This window comes from Cnephaeus nilssonii, assembly GCF_951640355.1.
Source record: "Cnephaeus nilssonii genome assembly, chromosome: 2".
In the NCBI taxonomy this organism is placed as follows: domain Eukaryota; kingdom Metazoa; phylum Chordata; class Mammalia; order Chiroptera; family Vespertilionidae; genus Cnephaeus; species Cnephaeus nilssonii.
In genome coordinates this window covers 7,469,805-7,491,370 of record NC_137073.1, presented here as the reverse complement: position 1 = coordinate 7,491,370, position 21,566 = coordinate 7,469,805, and the positions used below count along the sequence as shown (strand labels likewise).

Sequence of the window (21,566 nt, the reverse complement as noted above, 5' to 3'; positions counted from 1 at the left end):
AAACCGGTGGTCTCCATCAGAACGTTCCTTGTTTAACACGTGGGGGGCTCTGGCTCTAGAACGAACGAGGAACACTGTTCGCTGTTTCCTCCCGTCGGTGTCTCGCCGCGTGGGGCCTCTGGTGGAACTCCCGGGGCCGTGAGGCCAAGCTGCTCTGTGGCGCCCGGGCTGTGCTCTGGGGAGCGGCCCCGGACCCCCTCGTGCAGGGTGTCTGTGGGAAGGCACCGGACTTCCTGGGGACCCTGCTCAGTGCAGAGGACTCAACCGGGAACAAGGACGCCCCGTCAACGAATCCTACACCCTCTCAGGGTCCCGTGGCAGCGGTGGCGTCCGGAGGGTGAGCCCCACCGGGGGGCTGTCAGGGAGCAGAGTGGGGAGCCAGCCTGGGTTCCGGGAGGAGGCCTGGCCCACGCCGGGCCGATGTCGCTGCACCCGGGCCAGCGCAGGGCCGGCGGCCTTCAGGGTCCAGCTAACGCCTGGCGGGCCTCACCCCTCTGTGCCGCCGCCTCCCCGGCCGTCAGGCAGTTCGGGTTGTTGGAAAGATTCAGTGAAAGCGTGCCCAGAGGTGGGCTGTGTGTTCGGAGCGACGCTGGCCAGCCCTGCGCAGGGCCCGAGGGATGTGGTCTGAGCAGCTTTTGCCTCTCCTGCATGGGGGGGAGGGGGGGGGGGCTCCAGGCTGTGCCTCCTCCACGCCTGTCCCAAAGAGGCCCCGTCCCGTGTGCCTGTCACGGTGGGGGGAGGAGCCCCTCCCTTCATGGCCTCGGGGCTGGTATACGTGAGATCTACACGAGTCAGGGTAACGGAGAGAATAGCCAAGTCCGTTAGGCACACAGGCACGGGGAGCCCACAGGTTCAGACAGGAGGGACGGGGCGGGGGGGGGGGGGGGGGCCCTGGGCTCCGGAGGGAGGAGGGCGCTGCGGCGATGGGAGGCAGAGGCCGGGCTGCCGTGTGCCCTGCCCTGGAGACAGACAGGCCGTCCACGTTACCTCTGCGGTGACTTGCTGTGGGCAAGGCCCACGTGTAGACTCTGTGAGACCGACAAAACGTTTCTCACCAGCCCCCAGCGTCTCCACTGCCTTCAGCTCAGAATCACCCGCAGGCCGAGGCGGCGCGTGTTGGACAGACTTGTTTAGGCCCCAGGCCCGCCTGGGGAGCCCCTGAGTGGTGCCTCCTGGGAGCTGGGCTGCTCGCTTTCGAATGTCTGGCTCGCAGCATCTCCAGACGCCGGGGCGCAGGGACAGTCTGAGATGCTCCTGTCTGCAGCCGAGGGTCCCGGGGCCTCCCCCCACCTCACAGACGCCTCACATCTGAGCTGTGCCATTGGGGCCCCTCCCAGCCCCCCTCCAGCGCGGCTGCGGGAGAGGGCAGTGTCCTCAGCGCTCCAGTCAACGTGGCGGGAGGACCTGGGAAAGGGAGTTTGGAGACTCAGCCAGAGTGGGGGAGCCGGAAGATTCAGGAGCTGTCCAGTTTTCAGGTGGAAACAAAACTGGAAAGACAGAGAACAGCCCCAGAAGCTAATACTGCAGAGGTATACTACCGAAATACGAATGTTCTCCGTAAAATCGCCCTCGTTTTATCAAAGGTAGCCAAATTAAGGCTAATTTATTTGCAAAATAAATCAAGTTTCAATAAGTTTGGCCTGATTGTTGATATAAGTTCAGCAAGAATAGTAATTAAAGACATAGACTCTTTTATTTTTAAATATTTTTATTGATTTGAGAGAGGAAGGGAGAGGGATAGAAACATCAGTGATGAGAGAGAATCATTGATCTCCTGCCTCCTACACTCTCTCCCCGCTCCCCCCCTCCCCACACACACTGGGGATTGAGCCCAAAACCCACAACCCAGGCATGTGCCCTTTCCAGAAATCAACTGTGACCTCCTGGTTCATAGGTCGACGCTCAGCCGCTGAGCCACGCTGGCTGGGCAAACCAATTAATTTTAATTTACTAAATTAGTTTTAGTAATATCATCCAGAGGTAGAAAAATGTCTCCTATTTGTAACACATATAGACACACACAGAGACACAGAGACCTTTAGCCATGAGACAGGTACAATAACACAAAACTCACCAGCTTATGAAAGAACCAGTTGGATCCAAACTGAGATTCTGGCAGATTGAATACGTTAAGGCTAGCTGCTTAGACGGTTAAAGCTATTTCTTATTAATATTTATGGAGAAGACAATCTTATGGAAGCCATGGCTAGATCTGGGACCAGGTGCTTCTGTATCGGCTTGCACTTTTTAACCCCGCCTCCCCCCTCTGCCGTCTTAGGAGCTGAGGGTGGTAAAGGCAGGCGGGCTTTGAATGGCTTCCACATGGCCCTTGGCACAAAAAGATGCCCTCCCCACGGGGACACATCCTGTTTTCTCTCTGTCGCCCTTATAAACATCTTAAGAACAGGCATTTCGACCTGGTCATTTTATTGGGAAGCCCTTGCTCTCTAATTGCACTTTTAAACGATCTAATCTAATTGGCACACTCCTCACGATTGCCATGGGATCTTAGGTTGTGGTTTCCCCGAGAGCTGGCCACAGTCTGGTTGGACCGCAGCTGAAAATGGAGTTTGTCCTGGCTGTGTGCATCTTGGAGCTTCCTACCTCACCAAGCTGCGTTCTTGGGACATAAAATGTTCTCATTGTCTTTAAGTAAGCGTTTGCCACTCTTTTCCTTTCATTTATCTTCGTAAGTTCAGGACTATTGTATTTCCCATGTCCTGGTTTTTTATTTGTTACTAGAAGCCCGGTGCACGAAATTCGTGCACGGCGGGGGGTTGTCCCTCAGCCCAGCCTCTACCCTCTCCAATCTGGGACTCCTGGAGGGATGTCCAACTGCCCGTTTGGGCCCAATCCTGGTGGGATCGGGCCTAAACGGGCAGTCGGACATCCCTCTCACAATCCAGGACTGCTGGCTCCCAACTGCTTGCCTGCCTGCCTTCCTGATTGCCCCTAACCGCTTCTGCCTGCCAGCCTGATCACCCCCTAACCACTCTGCTGCCAGCCTGGTTGATGCTTAACTGCTCCCCTGCCAGCCTGTTTGCCCCCCAATTCCCTCCTCTGCCAGCCTGGTCACCCCTAACTGCCCTCTCCTGCAGGGTTGATCACCTCCAACTGCCCTCCCTTGCAAGCCTGGTCCCTCTCAACTGCCCTCCCTTGCAGGTCTGGTCCCTCACAACTGCCCTCCCTTGCAGGCCAGGTGCCTCCCAACTGCCCTCTCCTGCTGGCCATCTTGTGGTGGCCATCTTGTGTCCACATGAGGGCAGGATCTTTGACCACATGGGGGCAGCTATATTGTGTGTTGCAGTGATGATCAATCTGTATATTACTCTTTTATTAGATAGGATAGAGGCCTGGTACAGGGGTGGGGGCCAGCTGGTTTGCCCTGAAGGGTGTCCTGGATCAGGGTGGGGTTCCCTTGGGGCGTGGGGTGGCCTGAGCGAGGGGCCTGTGGTGGTTTGCAGGCCGGCTACGCCCCCTGGCAACCCAAGTGGAGGCCCTGGTATCTGGAATTTATTTTCCTTCTACAATTGAAACTTTGTAGCCTGGAGCGGAGCCAAGCCTGGGACTCCCTGTGAGGCCGGCAGCCATTTGTGTTGGGGTCATAATTGAAACTTTGTTGCCTTAAGCAGGTGGGCCCTGCCAGGGTGTGCGGAAAGCTTTGCTTCCCCTGTTGCCGCCGGCAACCCTGGCCTGCTCTCTCAAGCTCCATTCTGCCGCCATTTGTTTGAATTTGTTTACCTTCTACAATTGAAACTTTGTAGCTTGAGTGGAGGCTTAGGCCTGCAACAGCTATCGGAAAGCTTGGCTTGCTCTGTTACCTGGGAAACCTTGCTCTCTGTGGCTGTAGCCATCTTGGATGGGGTTAATTTGCATACTCGCCCTGATTGGCTGGTGGGCGTGGCTTTGACTGGTGGGCATGGCTTATGTAGCAGAGTGATGGTTAATTTGCATATTACCATTTTATTAGAGAGGACTAGAGGCCTGGTGCACGAATTCGTGCATGGGTGGGGGGCGGGTTGGCAAGGGAGAGGGGCCATGGGTGGTTGGACAGCCGGCCCGCCACCCAATTGGGGTGTTGGGGGCTGATCGGGGGTGGGCTGGCCTGCAAACCACCACAGGCCAGGGGCGGGTGGCTTGTGGGGGGGGGACCAATCGGGGCCTGGATCAGGCTGGTTGGCTGCTGCAGTGCATGTCATAGCCACCGGTCGTTCTGCCGTTCTGGTTGCTGGGCTTTTATAAATAGAGATTTTTTTCACACTATTTGCAAATGTCTCTTCTCACTGGCTAGGATGTGACGGTGGGAGGGAGCTCTCTTGGCCCATGCAGATGAAAGAGACATTTCAAGGATGGAAGGAGCCTGGGACCAGCGCTGCAGCCTTACAGCAGCCGGCTCAGGGGCAGCCCGCAGTGGCGTCTCTGGTCCAGCTGGTGAACCCCATTCTCAACAAGTGGCCCACCCAGCAGCATCAGCTGACCCCAGGCCTGCGAAGCCTGCCTCTGCATTCTAACGAGACCCCAGGAGACTGATCCACGCACCCTGGAGTTTGAGAAGAACTGCTTTGACACAGTAGTGAGGGGTTTCGGTTGTTCTCAGTCTGCGATGGCGAGCAAGGTTGCCGTGAATATGGTGGTCGATGTACTTACTCCCTGGGATAGAGGTCCGAGGTCAGATCCTGGGCAGGGATTGCTGGCCCCTGGAAGAGGGACCTTTACCAAAGCTTTTTGTTTCAATATTTTTATTGATTTTAGAGAGAGAGGAAGGAAAAGGGAGAGAGCAAAGCATCGATCAGCTGCTTCCTGCACGGCCCCCACCTGGGATCGAGCCCCCAACCCGGACATGTGCCCTGACCAGGAATCAAACCAGCAACTTTTGGTGCACAGAACGACACCCAACCGGTGGGCCAGGACTACTAAAGGTTTTGACTTGATTTATTTGGCTATTTTCCATTTTGTTTTTTAAGATTTAATTACAATGCCTGCTACCCTCCCTTTTAGATGACTGGATTTCTCAAAGCTTCTTCCAGGAAAAGGAACTCACTGTGCGCCCCCTGGTGGCTGCTTTCTCCACTTACTAGCAGTGGTTCTAAAGGAATTTGCAACCCCAAACCCATCAAGGGCTACTTCAACCCACAGCAAATGAGGGTTCCACTCTCACCCAGAGTTTGGAGGGCTACTTCATCCCACAGCAAATGAGGGTTCCACTCTCACCCAGAGTTTGGAGGCCACTTCCCATCAGAACTGATGCAACGAAGGGCTGTTTCCAAGAATACTTTAACATTTTAGTGCAAGACTGAGCAACGGGTGTCTTTTTGTTGTTTTGAAAAAAGTCTATATGGAATGATTGATGCACAAAAAACCAAGCAGCCCTAGCCGGTTTGGCTCAGTGGATAGAGCGTCGGTCTGCGGACTGAAAGGTCCCGGGTTTGATTCTGGTCAGGGCACATGCCAGGTTGTGGGCTCGATCCGCAGTAGGGGGCGTGCAGGAGGCAGCCCATCAATGATTCTCTCTCATCATTGATGTTTCTATCTCTCTCTCCCTCTCCATTCCTCTCTGAGATCAATAAAAACATATTTAAAAACAAAAACGAAGAAGAGACCATTACAATAGGTATAATGACCACTGTGATGGCATTTAAACAAACAAACATGCATATTAAAAATGCCCCTGGGTGAGTTGTGACATATGCATGACCTCGGAAACCACTGCCGCAGTGACAACCACCACCTCCCAAAGTTGCCGAGGCCCCCCCCCCCCCCCCCCCCCCCGTCCCTAGACCACTTCTGATTCCACTCGTTCTCTTTCACTGCAGATTAATTCACATATTCCAGAGTTTTATATAAATGGCATTATGTGGTATGCACTCTTTTTTGTCTGGCTTTTTATTTTTTGCTCAGCATAATTATTTTGAGATTCATCCATACTGTTATGCTTATCAATAGCTCCATTGTACGGATATACCACAATCTGATGGTTTGGGGTGATTGCAATCAAGTCCTTTCTCGTGAGTAAATAGGCGGGAAATGGCTTGTCACGTGGTCAGGGCATAGTTAACTCTTTAACTGGCTTCCGGCGAGGCTGGACCATCTACACTCCCAGCAGCAGGGGCCGGGGCTCTGCTGGTTTGGGCTCCTGCCCTTTCTACGGCCACGGGTCTGAATCACGGGGGGCTCGGACCGCGTGGCTCTTGCCGCCGGCCCTGGGGCTTCGGGTCAGTCGTGAACTTCTGACCGCTGTGTACTGGTCTGATTTGTTGCTTGGTGTTGGGCACTCTAGTCCGAGCCTCCTGCTGTGGCCCCGTGCCTGTGCCTGTGCGCGTCCCACACGGGCGCCGGCCCTGACCCACACGCGCTGGCCACAGTGGCCACTCGGGACGCCCTCTCCCGCTCTCGGGCCCCGTCTCTAACGCCTCTATCGCGGTGGTGGCCGTGGGGAAGCCACCCTCCCTGTTCTCCCCGCGCCTTACCCAGCACTCCATGGGGACGGGACCACTGTCCACCCCCACCCCGGCCGTGCGGCCGGGCTCTTCGCACCGGGAGGCAGACCGGGAAGGACCTCAGCCTCTGGCCTCCGAGCTGCTTGGGTTTTAGAACCGTAGACGGGGATGCTGGATTCTGGGGGCGTCTCTGGCGGACAGCTGCCACCCAGCTGTGCCATCCAGATGAGGTCAGAGGTCAGTGGGGGTCACAGGACACAAGGAGGGTGGGGTCTGCGCTGAGCACGGGCGGGGCCCTGAGGGGCTGGAGGCTGGGCGACCTGCAGCCTCGCTCTGCAGGAGGGTGTGCTCGGACCCTCGGCGCGAGGGAGGCTATGAATGGACCTCGGGCGGCGCCTGGCTCAGGCCGCGGGCACTGGGGCGCGGAGCTGAGGCTGCTGTGCACCTGGGCCGCTGGCAGCTTCCCTGCCTCCACATGCGGGGTTCCAGGAGCAGCCCCCCCACCCCCTTGTAACAGCCAAGAACAGCCCCAGGCACTGCCAACTGTCCCCTGGGACGGGGCCAGGTGCCCCTGGTGGAGAGCAGTCCTGAAGGACAGCCGTAGAGGAGAGACTTGGAGGGAGGGTGGGGCTTGGCTCTTTCAGGCCAGACGGCAGAGCTATAACCCAAGTGTGAACAATTCGGGTTTACAATGTGCTGGTGGCCCGGCGGGCCTCCGGTGGCTGGAGCTCAGGTACTTCCCTGAAGCCCCCAGGCGACCCTGGCAGGCAGCACTGTCCCGCCGCCCTCACGCTGCCCCCTCACTGCCCCTGGCATGCGGTCAGACACCTGGGCCTGTGGTCTCCAGGCCGCTCCTCGCCGGGGGCCTGCTCAGATGCCCCTCCTCACAGGGCGCCTGGTCCCCCCAGCTGCTCGGGTGGTCGTGGGGAGCAGTGGTCACCAGTGCCGCTCTGTGGAGACGGGAGCCGAGGCCAGAGGGTGCTTCTGTGGAATGCTGAGCCGAGCCTCACAGCAGGACCCATTTCGGAGGTGACCCCCCACCCCTGCAAGCACCTCGAGTCTCCGGAGGAGCCATTTCTAAAGTGTGGGTCCTGACCCCAGGAGTGGGGGGACCTCACAGGCTTTTCAGCTGAAGAAGGGACACTGAGTCACAAGCAAAGATGGCTTTTCCCTGCAGCAGTCAGGTGTCTGGCACCTCCCCCTCCCCCACCGTCTCCCCTCCACTCCAACTTTGACAGCCATCTCCACCAGGAATCGAACGCAGTTTGGTCTGGTTTCTGTTACACACAGTAGTTAGTTCCCTTTAGTGTATGGCAAACAGCACTGATTTTCTGTACACCCTCAACTGGGTCAATAAACCCTCAACTGGGTCAATAAACTAAGTTGACTCTGAAAACCATGAACTCGATGAAAAGCCAGGGGGTTCGGGGATGCTGTCGCGGGGCCTGAGTTGGCGTCAGGCCCTGGGCTGTTAGGTTCTGTCATCACTTGAAGTCGGCCCTCTCGGGGATGGACCGTGGACACAGCGGCCCAAAGCCGAGTCCTGCTCTCGGCAGGTCGGGGCTCTCCCTACCAGCGGGCCGCCGGCCAGGACAGGGCGCGAGCGGGCCACTCGAGTTCTCTGCTCCTGGGGACGTGAGCTTGCGCACAGCTCGCCCTGTGCGGCCCCGCTTTCTGAAGGAGAGTTTAACTGGCTAGCTCAAACATTAGTTTTGGATGAATACAGATGTGAGAGAGCAGAATGCAACATACTCAGCTTTAACCTCAAACGCAAAGCTTCAAGTTCTGGCCCAGACCCGAGGGAGGCTCACCCTCAGTCCCGAGCTTTGGGGGCCACACAATTGAAACACTGCCCTATGGTAGTTCCCAGTCCCGGCGGCTGGGGCACCCAGTTGTGAGGCGGGAACCGTGTAGGAGCCCCTGGTGTGTAAGCCTAGCACCAGTACTGTCCCTCCCCTCCCGCTTTCCCAATGCCTGCTGGGAGGAGGTCCCCGGGCCAGCGCCTGGTCTCAGGGGCTCTCAGGTCCATCCGGGTTGCAGTCTGGCCCTCATTCAGCGGCCCCGCCGCTCTCATCTGAAAACGAAGGATCCACAGGGGAAGATCTAAACTTTGGAGAAGAGGGAAAGTCACGTGCCAATGGTGGAACATACAGCTGGACCTACAGCCAAGTTGCTTGATGCAACCACAGTCTGTACTCCTATCTGGATCGAAACCTGTCCTGCTGTCAAGGACCTCACCTCCGCCCTCCCTGGCTCACCCAGTCTTTGGTCCACAAGCGCCAACAGGTAACAGTTTATTTCCTTCCCATATTTAGCAACGACCATGCGTCTGAGCAGGAGCCTCCTTGTCACCTGGCACAGGACCTGGAGGTCCTGCTGGGACAGCGAGACACGTGTAGCAACGGGAGCAGCAAGGGGCGGAGGCACCTTGCGGACGGGAGCACAGTGGGGACGTCTGCGAGGGTGAGGCCGTGTCAGAGCCCAGCACGACCCGGGCGGCAGCAGGACACCTCACCTCGGGCAGCGGCAGCATCATGAGCGCCCTCGGAAAGGACTGGCTGCGCTCTGGCGTACGTGTGGATGGGCAGCTGGGCTCCTGCGGGCACCAGCGACCTGCACCAGGACCTGGGAACGTCAGACTCCCGCGGGATGAAGGCGGGCAGGTGGGAGATGAGGGCGGGCAGGTGGGAGATGAAGGCGGGCAGGTGGGAGATGAGAGCGGGCAGGTGGGAGATGAAAGCGGGCAGGTGGGAGAGATGAAGGCGGGCAGGTGGGAGATGAGAGCGGGCAGGTGGGAGATGAAAGCGGGCAGGTGGGAGAGATGAAGGCGGGCAGGTGGGAGATGAGGGCGGGCAGGTGGGAGATGAAGGCGGGCAGGTGGGAGATGAAAGCGGGCAGGTGGGAGAGATGAAGGCGGGCAGGTGGGAGATGAGGGCGGGCAGGTGGGAGAGATGAAGGCGGGCAGGTGGGAGATGAAAGCGGGCAGGTGGGAGATGAAGGCGGGCAGGTGGGAGAGATGAAGGCGGGCAGGTGGGAGATGAGGGCGGGCAGGTGGGAGAGATGAAGGCGGGCAGGTGGGAGATGAGGGCGGGCAGGTGGGAGATGAAGGCGGGCAGGTGGGAGATGAGGGCGGGCAGGTGGGAGAGATGAAGGCGGGCAGGTGGGAGATGAGGGCGGGCAGGTGGGAGAGATGAAGGCGGGCAGGTGGGAGATGAGGGCGGGCAGGTGGGAGATGAAGGCGGGCAGGTGGGAGATGAGAGCGGGCTTCGGGAAACCCAGCGGCTCAGGGAGCAGAGCTGTATTACGGAAGGACCAAGCAAAAACCAACCACTGACACATTTTTTAATCAAACACTTTATTTCCACGTAACAAGCGCAAAAACTCCCAAACACTTGAACAATACAATTAACGCAGTTATGAAGTCAATTATATACTACTCAAAGCCCCAAAGGTCAATTAGCGTGACGTCCCAAACATTTCCAGACGTGGTTTTTCAAAGCTACCTTTGGTTTTTGGAAAAACCAGTGTGGAAGTCAATATTCATCGAATGCACGGAACACGGCTACACCTGGCAAGCGGCCGCAGTGAAGCCGGCGCTGCGAGCACAGGCCGCCGGGGCCCGCTGGAGCGGGAGGGGCCAGTCCGGCAGCTCCTGCTCGGTAACAGAGGTCTGAGCTTAACACTAGACACTGCCGGGCAGTGAGCCTCCTGCTCCGCGTGTCTGCTGAGGCCTGCGATGGGCACGGATGGCAGGGAAGATGAGTCACAGGAGCGCTGAGCAACAGGTCCCACAGGCGCGGAGGGCAGGCGGGAGCCAGCTACCGTCTCCCATAGTTCTCACATTATTTCAGGGTGAGATTGTGGATAAGTTCAGTTAAAATGTTCCAATATTTGCTTATATTTTTAATCGGTTGCTCTATGAGAACCCTCATACATAGCAACTTGAAAATTTTCATTATAAAAAAGAGCGTACAAATAAATTCACAAAAAAGAGACAATTGATGTTGAGCAGCCAAAAAGTCATGGTTTATTATATCTGAAGAAATTTCATAATTAAACACAACCAAACTGTACATTTTACAATCACATTCTATTTGTAAACAGTTAAAAGCCACTGACTTCTTTTGCATCATAGGACACAAACAGTTAGAATCAAGGCAATGAAATGATGGCAAATTCTCTGTGTTAAAATTTTTACCCTTGTTTAGTCTCTCCTTCGACTAAGCAAGCATTATAATACCATTTGTGGGCAAAAAAGGGGGAGGAGAGAAAGAAACTGTAAAAATGGTGTAACTCGTTAGTTTGCAACAACATTTAAAATTTCCTTTCTACAATGAACGACGCTGTAAGCCCCAAACTGTGCTTACAGGATGCATAGTTACTGATTTCGGCTTTAAGGTACAACATTAGACATAACACAGTCACGACAGCAGGAACAGAGCCACTTGATGGAATTACAAAAATGATTCCCTACTGATCATTAGCAAACCATCATCACACTAATAAAAAGACAGCATCTGAAGCAGAACGTCAAACTCCAGCTTGAAGCGTTTTTTTGTTTTTTCTTTTTTTTGGCAGAGAAAATTCTTTAACAGAGCAATACATAGTATCAGTGCTAAAACTTGGGGGGTTCCTTTTTTCCTATAAGAAACTACAAGGTTTTGTTTTTGTTTGACTGGGGACCCGGTTTTCCTGAGAACCATGCTCTTTGATTTAGGACAGGAATAGAAAACAAGAACATGGCCAAATGCTGCTCCTTTTCCCAGAGATAGAAAGCATCTTTTAAATCCTCCTTTTTTTTGTCTTTTAAATTTTTTTTTTAATGATGGAAGAGTAAACATTTTTTTTTCTCAAAAAACAAACAAAAAAATCTGTAAACAAGAAGGTCAACGTGAGAGCCTTCAAAAGAAAATGGAAAGCCCATTCAAAGTGCAGGGCCCCCTGGTGCAGGTGGGCTGCAAGTCACAGCTGTGGCCACAGTTTTTCAAACTGCAGAGCGAAATTCTTTAGTTTTAGAACATGAAGAAACGGGTGCAACACTTTCATTTATCGTCCTAAGTCAGCATCATAACGTGATCTCCAACTCCACGACACACAGTAAGGTAGCGGACATCAAGGCATAGTAGAGAGCGCACACCTTAAGGACATCCTTGAGTAAACATCACACGGAACAGCTGCCCCCCCATATTGCCGATTAGACGGAGAGAACATCATTCAGTGCAAAGGTAAAAGCTCATACGTTATCAGCCCAAACAATGGTTTTGGGGGAAAAATAAGGGTGGGGGTGTGGGAATAGAAAGAAAAAAGAACCCAAAGGCTAAACATGATGAATTCGCACAGGTGAGCTCACTACGCGGTCAGCACGTATGGCGCCAGTGGGAGTGTAACGAGACACCTTCACATTATAGTATTGGCCTGCATGATTCAAGTATTCAACTGATATGTTTCGGGGAAAACAAAGTGGAAAATGTGCAGAAGAGCTGTTCCCACAGGCGCCCCGCTGCAGGCGGCGAGCTCAACTTAGTGCCCCTTCCTTTGCATCTGAGGTCGCGGTCACGAGTCTGCCTCTACCTGTCACATGGACTCTCCACCCCCACCGAGGTGGTCAACAGAAAGAAAAGCATTGATGGGGGATGGGCTGCTCATTCCTCGGGGGTCACTGCTGCTTGGAGGGCCCCACAGGCTTGTGGAATAGTGGGGGGTCCCCCAGAGGGAAGTGCCATGGAGGTCTCCACAGTTAGTCCCCGCCAGCCCAGCACCATTCCAGTGACTGAGATCAGTCCGGCTGGAGAACGGGTGGGAACAGTCGAGGGAGCCCAGCCGGTTCTGGCTGGACCCGAGGGACTGCCAGCCAGGGGAAGGGGTCAGAGACTGACTTTGTGCAAAGAAACGACTGATCTCCTCTTCACTGGCAAACTCAGCGAGAATAGTAGTGTTCCCCAGCACACACCTGGGGAGGGAGAAGCGCACGTGAGCACCCAGCGACCGGAGGCGCCCACGGACTCAAGTGAGGGTGGCACCAGAGTGTCCAGGACACACCAGGTACCCAGCGCACCCTCCCGCCTCCCTCCATGGGCACGTGCCTACAAAACCATCCCCCACAGGGCAGCAGTGCCGGGGGTTTTCTGGGGCCCCCAGACCAGGGTGCTGCGGGAGGGTGCTCCCACCCCAGCTCTCCAGGCGGGAGGGCTCCCGGGGGGCGCCCAGAGCAGCCAACTTACATGTGCAGAGACTTCTGTGCCTTCACCACCTCTTCCTTGGAGCTGTAGCGGACCAAAGCGTTTCCGTGCGGGAGGTTCAGGTGGAATGTTATCAGGGGGCCGTGCTGCATGCACAGGGTGCGCAGAGTCGAGCCGTCGATCTAGGAGACAGCGAGTGCCAGTTAGCTGCGCAGCGCGGCGCGAGGACACCGGGGAAGCTGTCCGGGTGCGACTCTCGTCCTCCCTCGCCTGCGATGTTTCACTCCTGGTGCCACTTTCCCCGGGACTCACTGCTGTGATGGGGTACGGTGCCCCCTCCCCACCTCCACTGGTCCCAGAGCCATACCTCCGTGGCCTCTGGACCCCGAGACATTTCCCATGTCCCCAATTCCTGAGTTAGCCATTGCCCTGCTGTGGCTTCAAGTCTTCTCTCCCCGGCCCTGAGGCAGGACCCATCAAGGCACTGCTCCCTGTGGGAGGAGGGTGGGCTCGAACATCAGTCTCCAAGGGGGTGGCCCAGGGAGTAAGAAAATGGCCTCACTGAACAGGGCAGACCAGGGCTCTCCAAGTGCATCAAGCTCATCTGCTGGCCTGGTGCACTGCCCAGCCCTGATCCTAGCCCACATCACTGCCCGTCTTAGGCTAAGACCAGGGAATCGGCACATTTCCCAAGGCAGAAGGGCTGCACCAGACCGCAGCCCGCCTGGGACCTAAAGCCATCTCCTCTGCTAGCCCTGACTCCCACTCAGGCCCGGCAGCCCTTTCCCCCACTCAAAAAGCCTGGAGACCTTCTCTCCCAGGCCACCTCGTGCATCCGCACCCACCAGTGCCCGTGCTCTTACCTGAGGTGTAAGGTTTTTTAGAACAAGCCAATTTGTTATTCTCCCTGAGCTGCTCTCACCCCAGCTGGACCCTGAACAAGGAAGAAAGAGGACAAGTCAGTTCCTGAGACTGTGGCTGGAGCAGTAACTCAGGACAAGCACATCCTGTTCTCATCACGGTACGTGGTGGTCACGGGGCTCCTGGCTAGTGAGGTACAAAGGAAGGCCTCCCTCTGGGATATTTTCAGTTATGAAGCTAAAGCTATCTCAAAAGACTACCAAAAGGCCTCTCCAGTGTCCTCTGATGAACTGGCACGAGTGTCCCCCAGGGTGGAGCTCTGAGGGACACTCGAGCTGGTAATTGAGCAGACAGCCTCGTTTCTGTCTGGGTCACCACGGGAGCATGCCACCTGCTTTCTGCTCTCTCCCAGCAGCAGACCTTGAAGATGTGATCAAGTCAGCCCCGTTTACAACTGCTCCCAGGTGCCTCACAGACACTCCGTACCACTCGGGAGGTAGCTCCACCCACTTCTCCCTGCACACGGCTCTTGAACCTTCTTCTAAGTCCTACAGGGAACCCTAGTTCGTCCCCAGGGCTGAGCCTTATGCTGCTCCCTCTGCTTTGTTTGGCTTCCCGATCCCACTCAACTCCACCAAGCCTCCTTAGGGCGGGCTCGCAGGCATCCCCTCACACACACACTAGCCACTTCCAGTAGCTGCCCCCAGGTGGCTGTGGCCGGGAAGAACAATGTACACACAACACCCACTACATTAATCTGCATTTAGTAGTTTAAAACAGACTCAAGTATTTTCATGTAATCACAACTTCCCCCAAAGGAAACCCTCTAAGTTTTATTTCAGCCAATCACCTGTCTAAAGGTCAGAAATCATTGAGATATTACCATTTTCAGCCTGGAGATGACCAAGTTTGGTACAGCCTGGGGGCAGGGCATAAGGAAGTAAGACCCGGCAGACAGCTCTGAGTCCAACCTGGGGCTGTGTGCTGGGGAGCTGGGCATGTGCAGGAGGAGCAGGAGGAGCAGGAGGAGCGCTCTCTGCCCCTTTCCTAAGACCGTCTGCTTATGCCGCTGGCTCTGTCTGACTAGCAGCACCCCATCGCTCTCCAATGTCTCTGTTTAGCCTGGCTGGCGTGACTCAGTGGTTGAGCAGTGACCTATGAACCAGGAGGTCACAGTTCGATTCCCAGCCGGGGCACCTGCCTGGGTTGTGGGCTTGATCCCTAGTGGGAGTTGTGCAGGAGGCAGCCGATCAATGTTTCTATCCCTCTCCCTTCCTCTCTCTCTCTCTCTCTCTCTCTCTCTCTCTAAAATATATATATATAAAGAAAACAAACAAAAACCCCCCCGCAATACATTTTATGAGCCCCTACATCAAGGCCAGGCTTTCCCGGCCCGGCCGTGGCGGCTTCTGCCCTATGTGCACACGCGGTGTGCTCTGAAGGGCGGCCAGGAGTGAGAGGTTACCGCACATTCTAAGAGGAGCAGGTGAGGCACTTCCCAAAGGAAGGAGCCCCATTCCACGCACTCACCGCCGTCTGCCAAGTGTTCTTAGGTGAACGGGTGGTGTGGAGACCGAGCAGAGTGCGCAGCGGGAGCACGCTGTTCTATTCTAGCCCCCTTGACAGAGGGCACTGCCTCCGTCACACCAGCCCGCGTGCTGGCCAGTGCTCGGCACCTCATCTTACCTGGGGTATACCTGGCGTCAGAATTTCCCCATCCTCCACCTACACGAAGAGGAGAATTATCCCACGTAGACAAGGGAGGCTTCTGACCAGTGAGCCCCGGAGGTGGGCGGGATGGAGCAGTGATGTTTTTAGGTGGCAAAGGGACCTTCCACAGCTCATGGGCCAGAGAGGTGTTTGTGACTGACCCCGGAGACCACGTCAATTTGGAATCACTATTTCTGGCTACTCAAAGGGAACAAAAAGTGGGAGGGGGGAGATAAGGCTTTTAGAAAAGATCAAATTTAAATAATAACATCCACTCTCCCGCTGAAACCAAATTAAACAAAGTGAGACTCTGTTAAAAACCCCTAAATCAAACCAAACTGCCCAAGAAAACAAGCCAAGAAAGGGCTCCTTCACCTCCAAACCCAGAACCCGCAGGCAGCCGATCAATGACTCTTTCTCATCATTGATGTTTCTATCTCTCCTCTCCCATCCTCTCTGAAACCAATAAAAACATATTTAAAAAAAAAGAGAGCGAGAGAAAGCTCATTTCCTGGCTGCGTCCTCACGGAAGCGGGTGTGCGGTGAATAGACAGCACTGCTCCAGCGGAGAGCGGAGAGCGGAGAGTGTGCTGAGCGCAGGTGATCTCAGCAGATAGGGGAGAGGGCCCACCCCCACGACCCCGCCCTGCCCACCTGAAGTGCTTTGTGCTGTACTGCTGAGGGGAACGTTGTAGTTGGAGGCACGAATGGATGACCAGGCACTAGTTGAAGGCAGCGTGGTGTTCAAGGATGAGGATGACCCTATGTGGGGGAAGAGCCCAATTAGTCATCCCCAGAGTAAGTGACATGGTGTCTTAGAACAAGCAAAAGCGCCCAGCAAAACGGCAACTTCACAGCCACCTCGAGAAAGGACAGGCATGCTCAGGCTCACAGACGCTACCCAAGACTGCCCCTGCTCTCTCGCCCTCAAAATAGCATGCTGACAGCCGTCTCCCTGGACAGCTCGGCCTGGCCAGGCCTTTCTCCTCCTCCACCGTGCCCGAGTCAGTCTCCGAAACCTAGCCCATGCCCGTTTTCTCTGGTTTACCTCCAGACTGACCGTTATCTGATCGCTCTGACGGCTCCTGCTGGGCCTCCCACTCCAGTCCACCTGTTCCCCACCTAAATAAAGGTCAACTCTTCCACTCAGAACCTTCAGTGGTTTCTCTTAATATCAAAACTAACGCCCCCCCCCCGCCGACTTTCAGAATCTCCCACAGATAAGAAGCCGCCATCTCTGCGAGCACGTCTCCCATGAGCCACCACGACAGGAGGATGCCGTGTGGCTGTCCCTACTCCTTCCCCTGGGAAGGTAGTGGCTCTACTACTTCTGCAGAGCTGTCTGCCCCACTGTGCTAGAAGGACGACTCCTCTTCACTGTGATATGGCAAACACCTGCTCACCAAGGACACCTCTAATGTAAGATGCAGACTGGCGCATATTTTCTTTATTAAAAATGGTTTAAAGGGGCAGATGGAAGGATAAATGTTACAAGAACGGAAAATACTCTCATTTAATTCTCCTTCCTTCCAGTGCACCCACGAAATACAGTAAATATAACCACGTGTAGGTAGTAGGATGATTTTATTTGATAACCCATTAAAAAGTGCATCTGGACTATAGGGATCCTTAAAATTGGTATTATTTCCACTCTCTGAAAGAGAAAGTCAAATTGCTTTTCCAGATGACAGTCCTTTAATATCCAGATTGTATAAATAAATAATAACAAAGATACACCTTTTACAAAAAACACCCATTTCTTAATAACCACAACAGCCACAACAAGATAAAGGAGGCAAGAACCTGCAGCTGCTAATACAATGACTGGAAAGCAAATAGTTGTTGGTCCTTCGTTAACTGCACATGTGTGTTTACCATATCAAGTGAGAATAAATCCTCCTCACGTAAAAAGTGCCGAAGAGTCCCTATGGAACGAGACCCTTCTGCTCCCACTGCCCGGTTTGCTGGGCGTCAGGGGCTCAGATGTGCTGGTGACCTTGCTGCGGAGGCCTCACACCCACTCTGAGCCATGCTTGAACCATGCTGTCCAGAAACGGAAGTGTACCCGCCTACATACCACTGTTCCTGTCCCTGAGGTGGTCAACTTCCCGCACAGTGTTAATTGAAAGATTGTTGATGACACTGCCAGGAGTGACGTAAGGGTCAGTTTCTGGGTCAATGTTTGGGTAACCTTTCCATGGTTCACCAGGGCGAAATTCTGGAAATGAAAACTTTAAATTAGTTCAGGCTTAATCACCATTCTAAATAATGTAAAATATTTACTCCTAAAACCTATGTAAATCACAAGTATTTTGATTCGTTAACAAAATGAGATGGACATAGGCTGTTATTTATGAATAACAACAGGAACCAATGCTCTGGGTTTGTACACCTCAAACAGTAACATCCTACAGTCAGTGCTCTATTACCAGACACAAAGCCACAGCAACTGAGCAGGCGGTGCCGGCCACAGGAGCGTTTCTGCCTACTCCGCAGCACAACTGAAATGCTGCCAGGCGGTTCCCTGGCACAGGTGAAGACGGAGCATGAGTGCCAGTGGTGGGACGGTCCCACTCTCACTGCTTGGAGCATAAGGCACTGGCCACAGGGCAGACTTGATGCCTGACTTCACTGTCCCTCGGCATTCATTTGTACCCTGAGCACTCAGTCCAACAGCCAGAACTGGGCTAAATCATTACCAAGTCATGACGGAAGCTGCTGGCATCTTACCTGGTGGCCAGTTAACACTGCTAGAGCCATTGGGCGATTTGGCACGTGGCCAGCCATCTCCCACTGAGCCTGGAGGGCTGGCTGGCGAAGTACTGCTGTTCATGAAGTCATAAGGAACAAACGGAGACTCTTCCAGCCTGAAACCACTTGAAATAGCACCTAAAAGGAGAAATATGACCGTGAGATGGGAGCAAAATACATGACCAAGGTCCGTCTGTGCTCTGCGGTGTGTGAAGATGCACGGCTGAGAGCTGATACTGTCACGGCTCATGTCATTCCGAGAAGGGCCTGAGTGACCAGGATAAGAGTACAAAATTATTGCCAAGTCATGAAGACACTCATACTGAGGCCTAAACTAAGAACAAGCACAGTGCACCCTTTGTGGGATTCCTGCTGGGGTGAATGAGAGGTACTGGGGTGGGGGGAGAAAGAGCTGCAGTCAAGAACATCCTGCTATCAACAGATCAACAAATGACAAGTGCTGGCGAGGATGCGGAGAAAAAGGAACCCTCGTGCACTGCTGGTGGGAATGCAGACTGGTGCAGCCACTGTGGAGAACAGTATGGAGTTTCCTCAAAAAACTAAAAATGGAACTCCCATTTGACCCAGTAATCCCACTTCTAGGACTATATCCCAAGAAACTAGAAACACCCATCAGAAAGGACATGTGCACCGCTATGTTCATAGCACAGTTTACAATAGCTAGGATTTGGAAACAGCCTAATGCTCATCAGCAGATGAGTGGATTACAAAACCGTAGTACCGTGGTTGGCAAACTGCGGCTCGTGAGCCACATGCGGCTCTTTGGCCCCTTGAGTGTGGCTCTTCCACAAAATACCACGGCCTGGGCGAGTCTATTTTGAAGAAGTGGCGTTAGAAGAAGTTTAAAAAATTTGGCTCTCAAAAGAAATTTCAATCGTTGTACTGTTGATATTTGGCTCTGTTGACTAATGAGTTTGCCGACCACTGCCGTAGTACATCTACACAATGGAATACTATGCTGCTGTAAAAAAGAAGGAACTCTTACCATTTCCAACAGCATGGATGGACCTGAAGAACATTATGCTAAGTGAAATTAAGCCATTAGAGAAAGCTAAATATCACATGATCTCACTCATTTGTGGAATATAATGAATAACATAAACTGATGAACAAAAATAGAGCCAGAGACATAGAAGCATCGAACAGACCATCCAACCTCAGAAGGAAGACAGGGGAAGGGAGTAAGAGATCAACCAAAGGACTTGTATGCATGCATTTGAGCATAACCAATGGACACAGACAGTAGGGGGGGGTAAGGGCATGTGTTGGGAGTTGAGAGCGGCTGGGGAGAGGTCAATGGGGGGAAAAGGAGACATATGTAATACTTTAAACAATAATTTAAATTTTAAAAAAATATTCATTTCTATCAACACCCCCCACCCCCCCAAAAAACATCCTGAGTGACAAAGAGCGGGAACCCAAGAAATGTGTAGGTAAGGAGACAGTGACGATCTTTTCCACCAGGACATTTACATTTCTCCCCTATACTCCACCCCTGGGGACGACATAGCATGGGTAAAGGTATCTGTTACCACAAGTGTGAAAGCCCATCAAAACACAGCTAACATTTAGAAACGACCGTCTGTGTTGAGATCTATCCTCCACGCCCATCCCCGAGCTCATTTTAGAATGAGGAATGCTTTACACAGTGGCAACCAGCGTTTTCTCATGAGGACAGACAGGCCAGGCGCTGTGTTCAATGCTGGACACAGAAAGCTGAGTGAGATGAATGGAGTCCTCGCCCTTAATGACAGTGGATTCTCACACAGAGGTGACCAAGTGAACAGCGATGGAAGGACAGAGCATAAGGCAAGGAGGGGCCAAGCCCTCATGCCAAAGGTTGGGGTGGGATTCTAGGTGCAGGTGCAGCCTGTAAGGACCTGAGGAGAGGAACGGAGCAGCAGTCTTGAGAACTGAAAGACCATTTTGTGAGCAACATGGAGGATGGGGTCCTGATCTCGAAGGGAGGGATGCCTGAGCCTGCTGTTCTAAACGTCTGGAATCGAAGGTGGCAGGGGTGGTGTGCTTGCTCCAGCTGCCCCAGGCCTCACTGCTGTAGACAGCAGTCCTGGAAGGCACCAGGGGCAGCATGCTCATGCAGGGCTCTGTCGGACACAGCAAGGAGGACCTCTCCGTGAAGCGTTTTAGGGGAAGTGAGACTGGGGCTATGTTTCAGGACCCCGGGAGGCAGGTGTGCATGGAAGCGGGCTGACGTCGGGAGACAGCGGAACACATGGGTGCGTGCACCATGCATTTGGGAAGTGGAAGGGGCACTCGTCACAGGTGGACTGGATGTGGAGGTGGGAGCAAAGAAGAACTCAAGAAAATCTCCCGGACCCAAACAGCGGTCGACTGCTGAATGAAGGAGGAAGGAATGAAGCGCTTGGGCATGCTGCAACATGAATGAGCCTTGAAAGCACTGTGCTAAGCCAAAATGCTCCTCACAAAGACCAGATAGTACCTGCTACCACTTACATCAACTGTGTATTATAGACAAGAGTACTGAGCACAGAAAGATGAGCTTTTGCTTATGGCTAGGAGAGATGGACAAGTAGAGGCAGGAAGAGTGATACCCGAGGGGCTCTTCTGGGGCAAGAAAATGTTCAAAAATTGAGTGTGGTGATGGATTCATAACTCTGAGAATATACTGAAAGCCAGTGAATCGTACACCTCAAAAAATGTTATATTATCTGTAAATTATCTCAATGAACATTGACTAAAAAGCGAATGTCTCTAAGTTTCCAGCTTCAATAACTTGATGGAAGGAGGCACAATTTATTGCAATGGGAGGGCAAGGGTGAGAAAGGAGAGCCAGGACCTGGCCACCAGCCTTGAATTTCCGTGGGTGGGAGAAGCTCTGATTCATGAAGCTGAGCTGCTCTAGCTGGAGCTTCTGGTGAAACACAGGTTCCCCTGGAGGCAGGTCACAGCCTCCAAAATTCCTGTGCCAGTCACTGAGGGTGGCAGGGCAGGCCCTCGCCAGGCCCTCATGCCACTCGCCAGGGCATGACCTGTCCCTGACCTGATGCGGTCATTCCACCAATTCCCTTCCCTTCTTTTCTGGCTTCCTCTTCTAGCTACTTCTATTTTGGGGGGGGGGGGGGGGGGGCGGGGGGAGAGAGGGAGAGAGATACATTGATTGGTCACCTCCTGCACGAGCCCCCACAGGGGTGGGGGTGGGGAGTGAACCCGCAACCCTTTGGTGCGTGGGCCGGTGCTCTAACCACTGAACACACCAGCCTGGGCTCATGTGCTACATACATTCTTTATTGTTCTCTCTCTTATTCAGTTGGTGAACTTGCAGGCTTCGCCCATGATGAGTCTCTCTAAAGCCATCCCCATCGCTGTCACTCCCTGTTCAGTCCTCCATTGGGTTCTGACTTTTTCACTTGCTTACATACTCAGCTGTGTATGTACATATGTACCTATGTATCCCAGGAACAGTCCTGGGAAAGCAGAAGGTAGTCTATTTACAGTGGCTAGATGAATGGATATTAAATAAGATGAAAATGATATTTAAAAACTGTAACTGGTGAAAAGAATACTGAATCGATGTGATTTACAGATAACAAAATATATAAAGAAAATGTGTCAATATATAAGAAAA

At 53.7% G+C, this 21,566-nt stretch overlaps 1 protein-coding gene across 6 annotated transcripts in view; it reads right to left on the bottom strand.

The window, feature by feature from the left end:
* Window positions 1-9,721: 9,721 nt before the first annotated feature.
* Window positions 9,722-21,566, bottom strand: part of TNRC6A (trinucleotide repeat containing adaptor 6A) — a 98,376-nt gene continuing 86,531 nt past the window's right edge. For 2 of the 6 annotated variants that reach the window (XM_079780348.1, XM_079780350.1), the window contains 7 exons: window positions 17,918-18,076; window positions 17,265-17,405; window positions 15,842-15,949; window positions 15,164-15,385; window positions 13,480-13,550; window positions 12,659-12,798; window positions 9,728-12,387 (listed from right to left, as the gene is read on the bottom strand). In XM_079780348.1, coding sequence (XP_079636474.1) covers window positions 12,012-12,387; window positions 12,659-12,798; window positions 13,480-13,550; window positions 15,164-15,385; window positions 15,842-15,949; window positions 17,265-17,405; window positions 17,918-18,076 — 1,217 coding nt within the window. In that variant the 3' untranslated portion in view covers window positions 9,728-12,011. Of the gene's footprint in view, window positions 12,388-12,658; window positions 12,799-13,479; window positions 13,551-15,163; window positions 15,386-15,841; window positions 15,950-17,264; window positions 17,406-17,917; window positions 18,077-21,566 lie in introns of all 6 variants that reach the window. The other 4 variants (XM_079780351.1, XM_079780352.1, XM_079780353.1 and 1 more) reach the window with 3 other exon arrangements.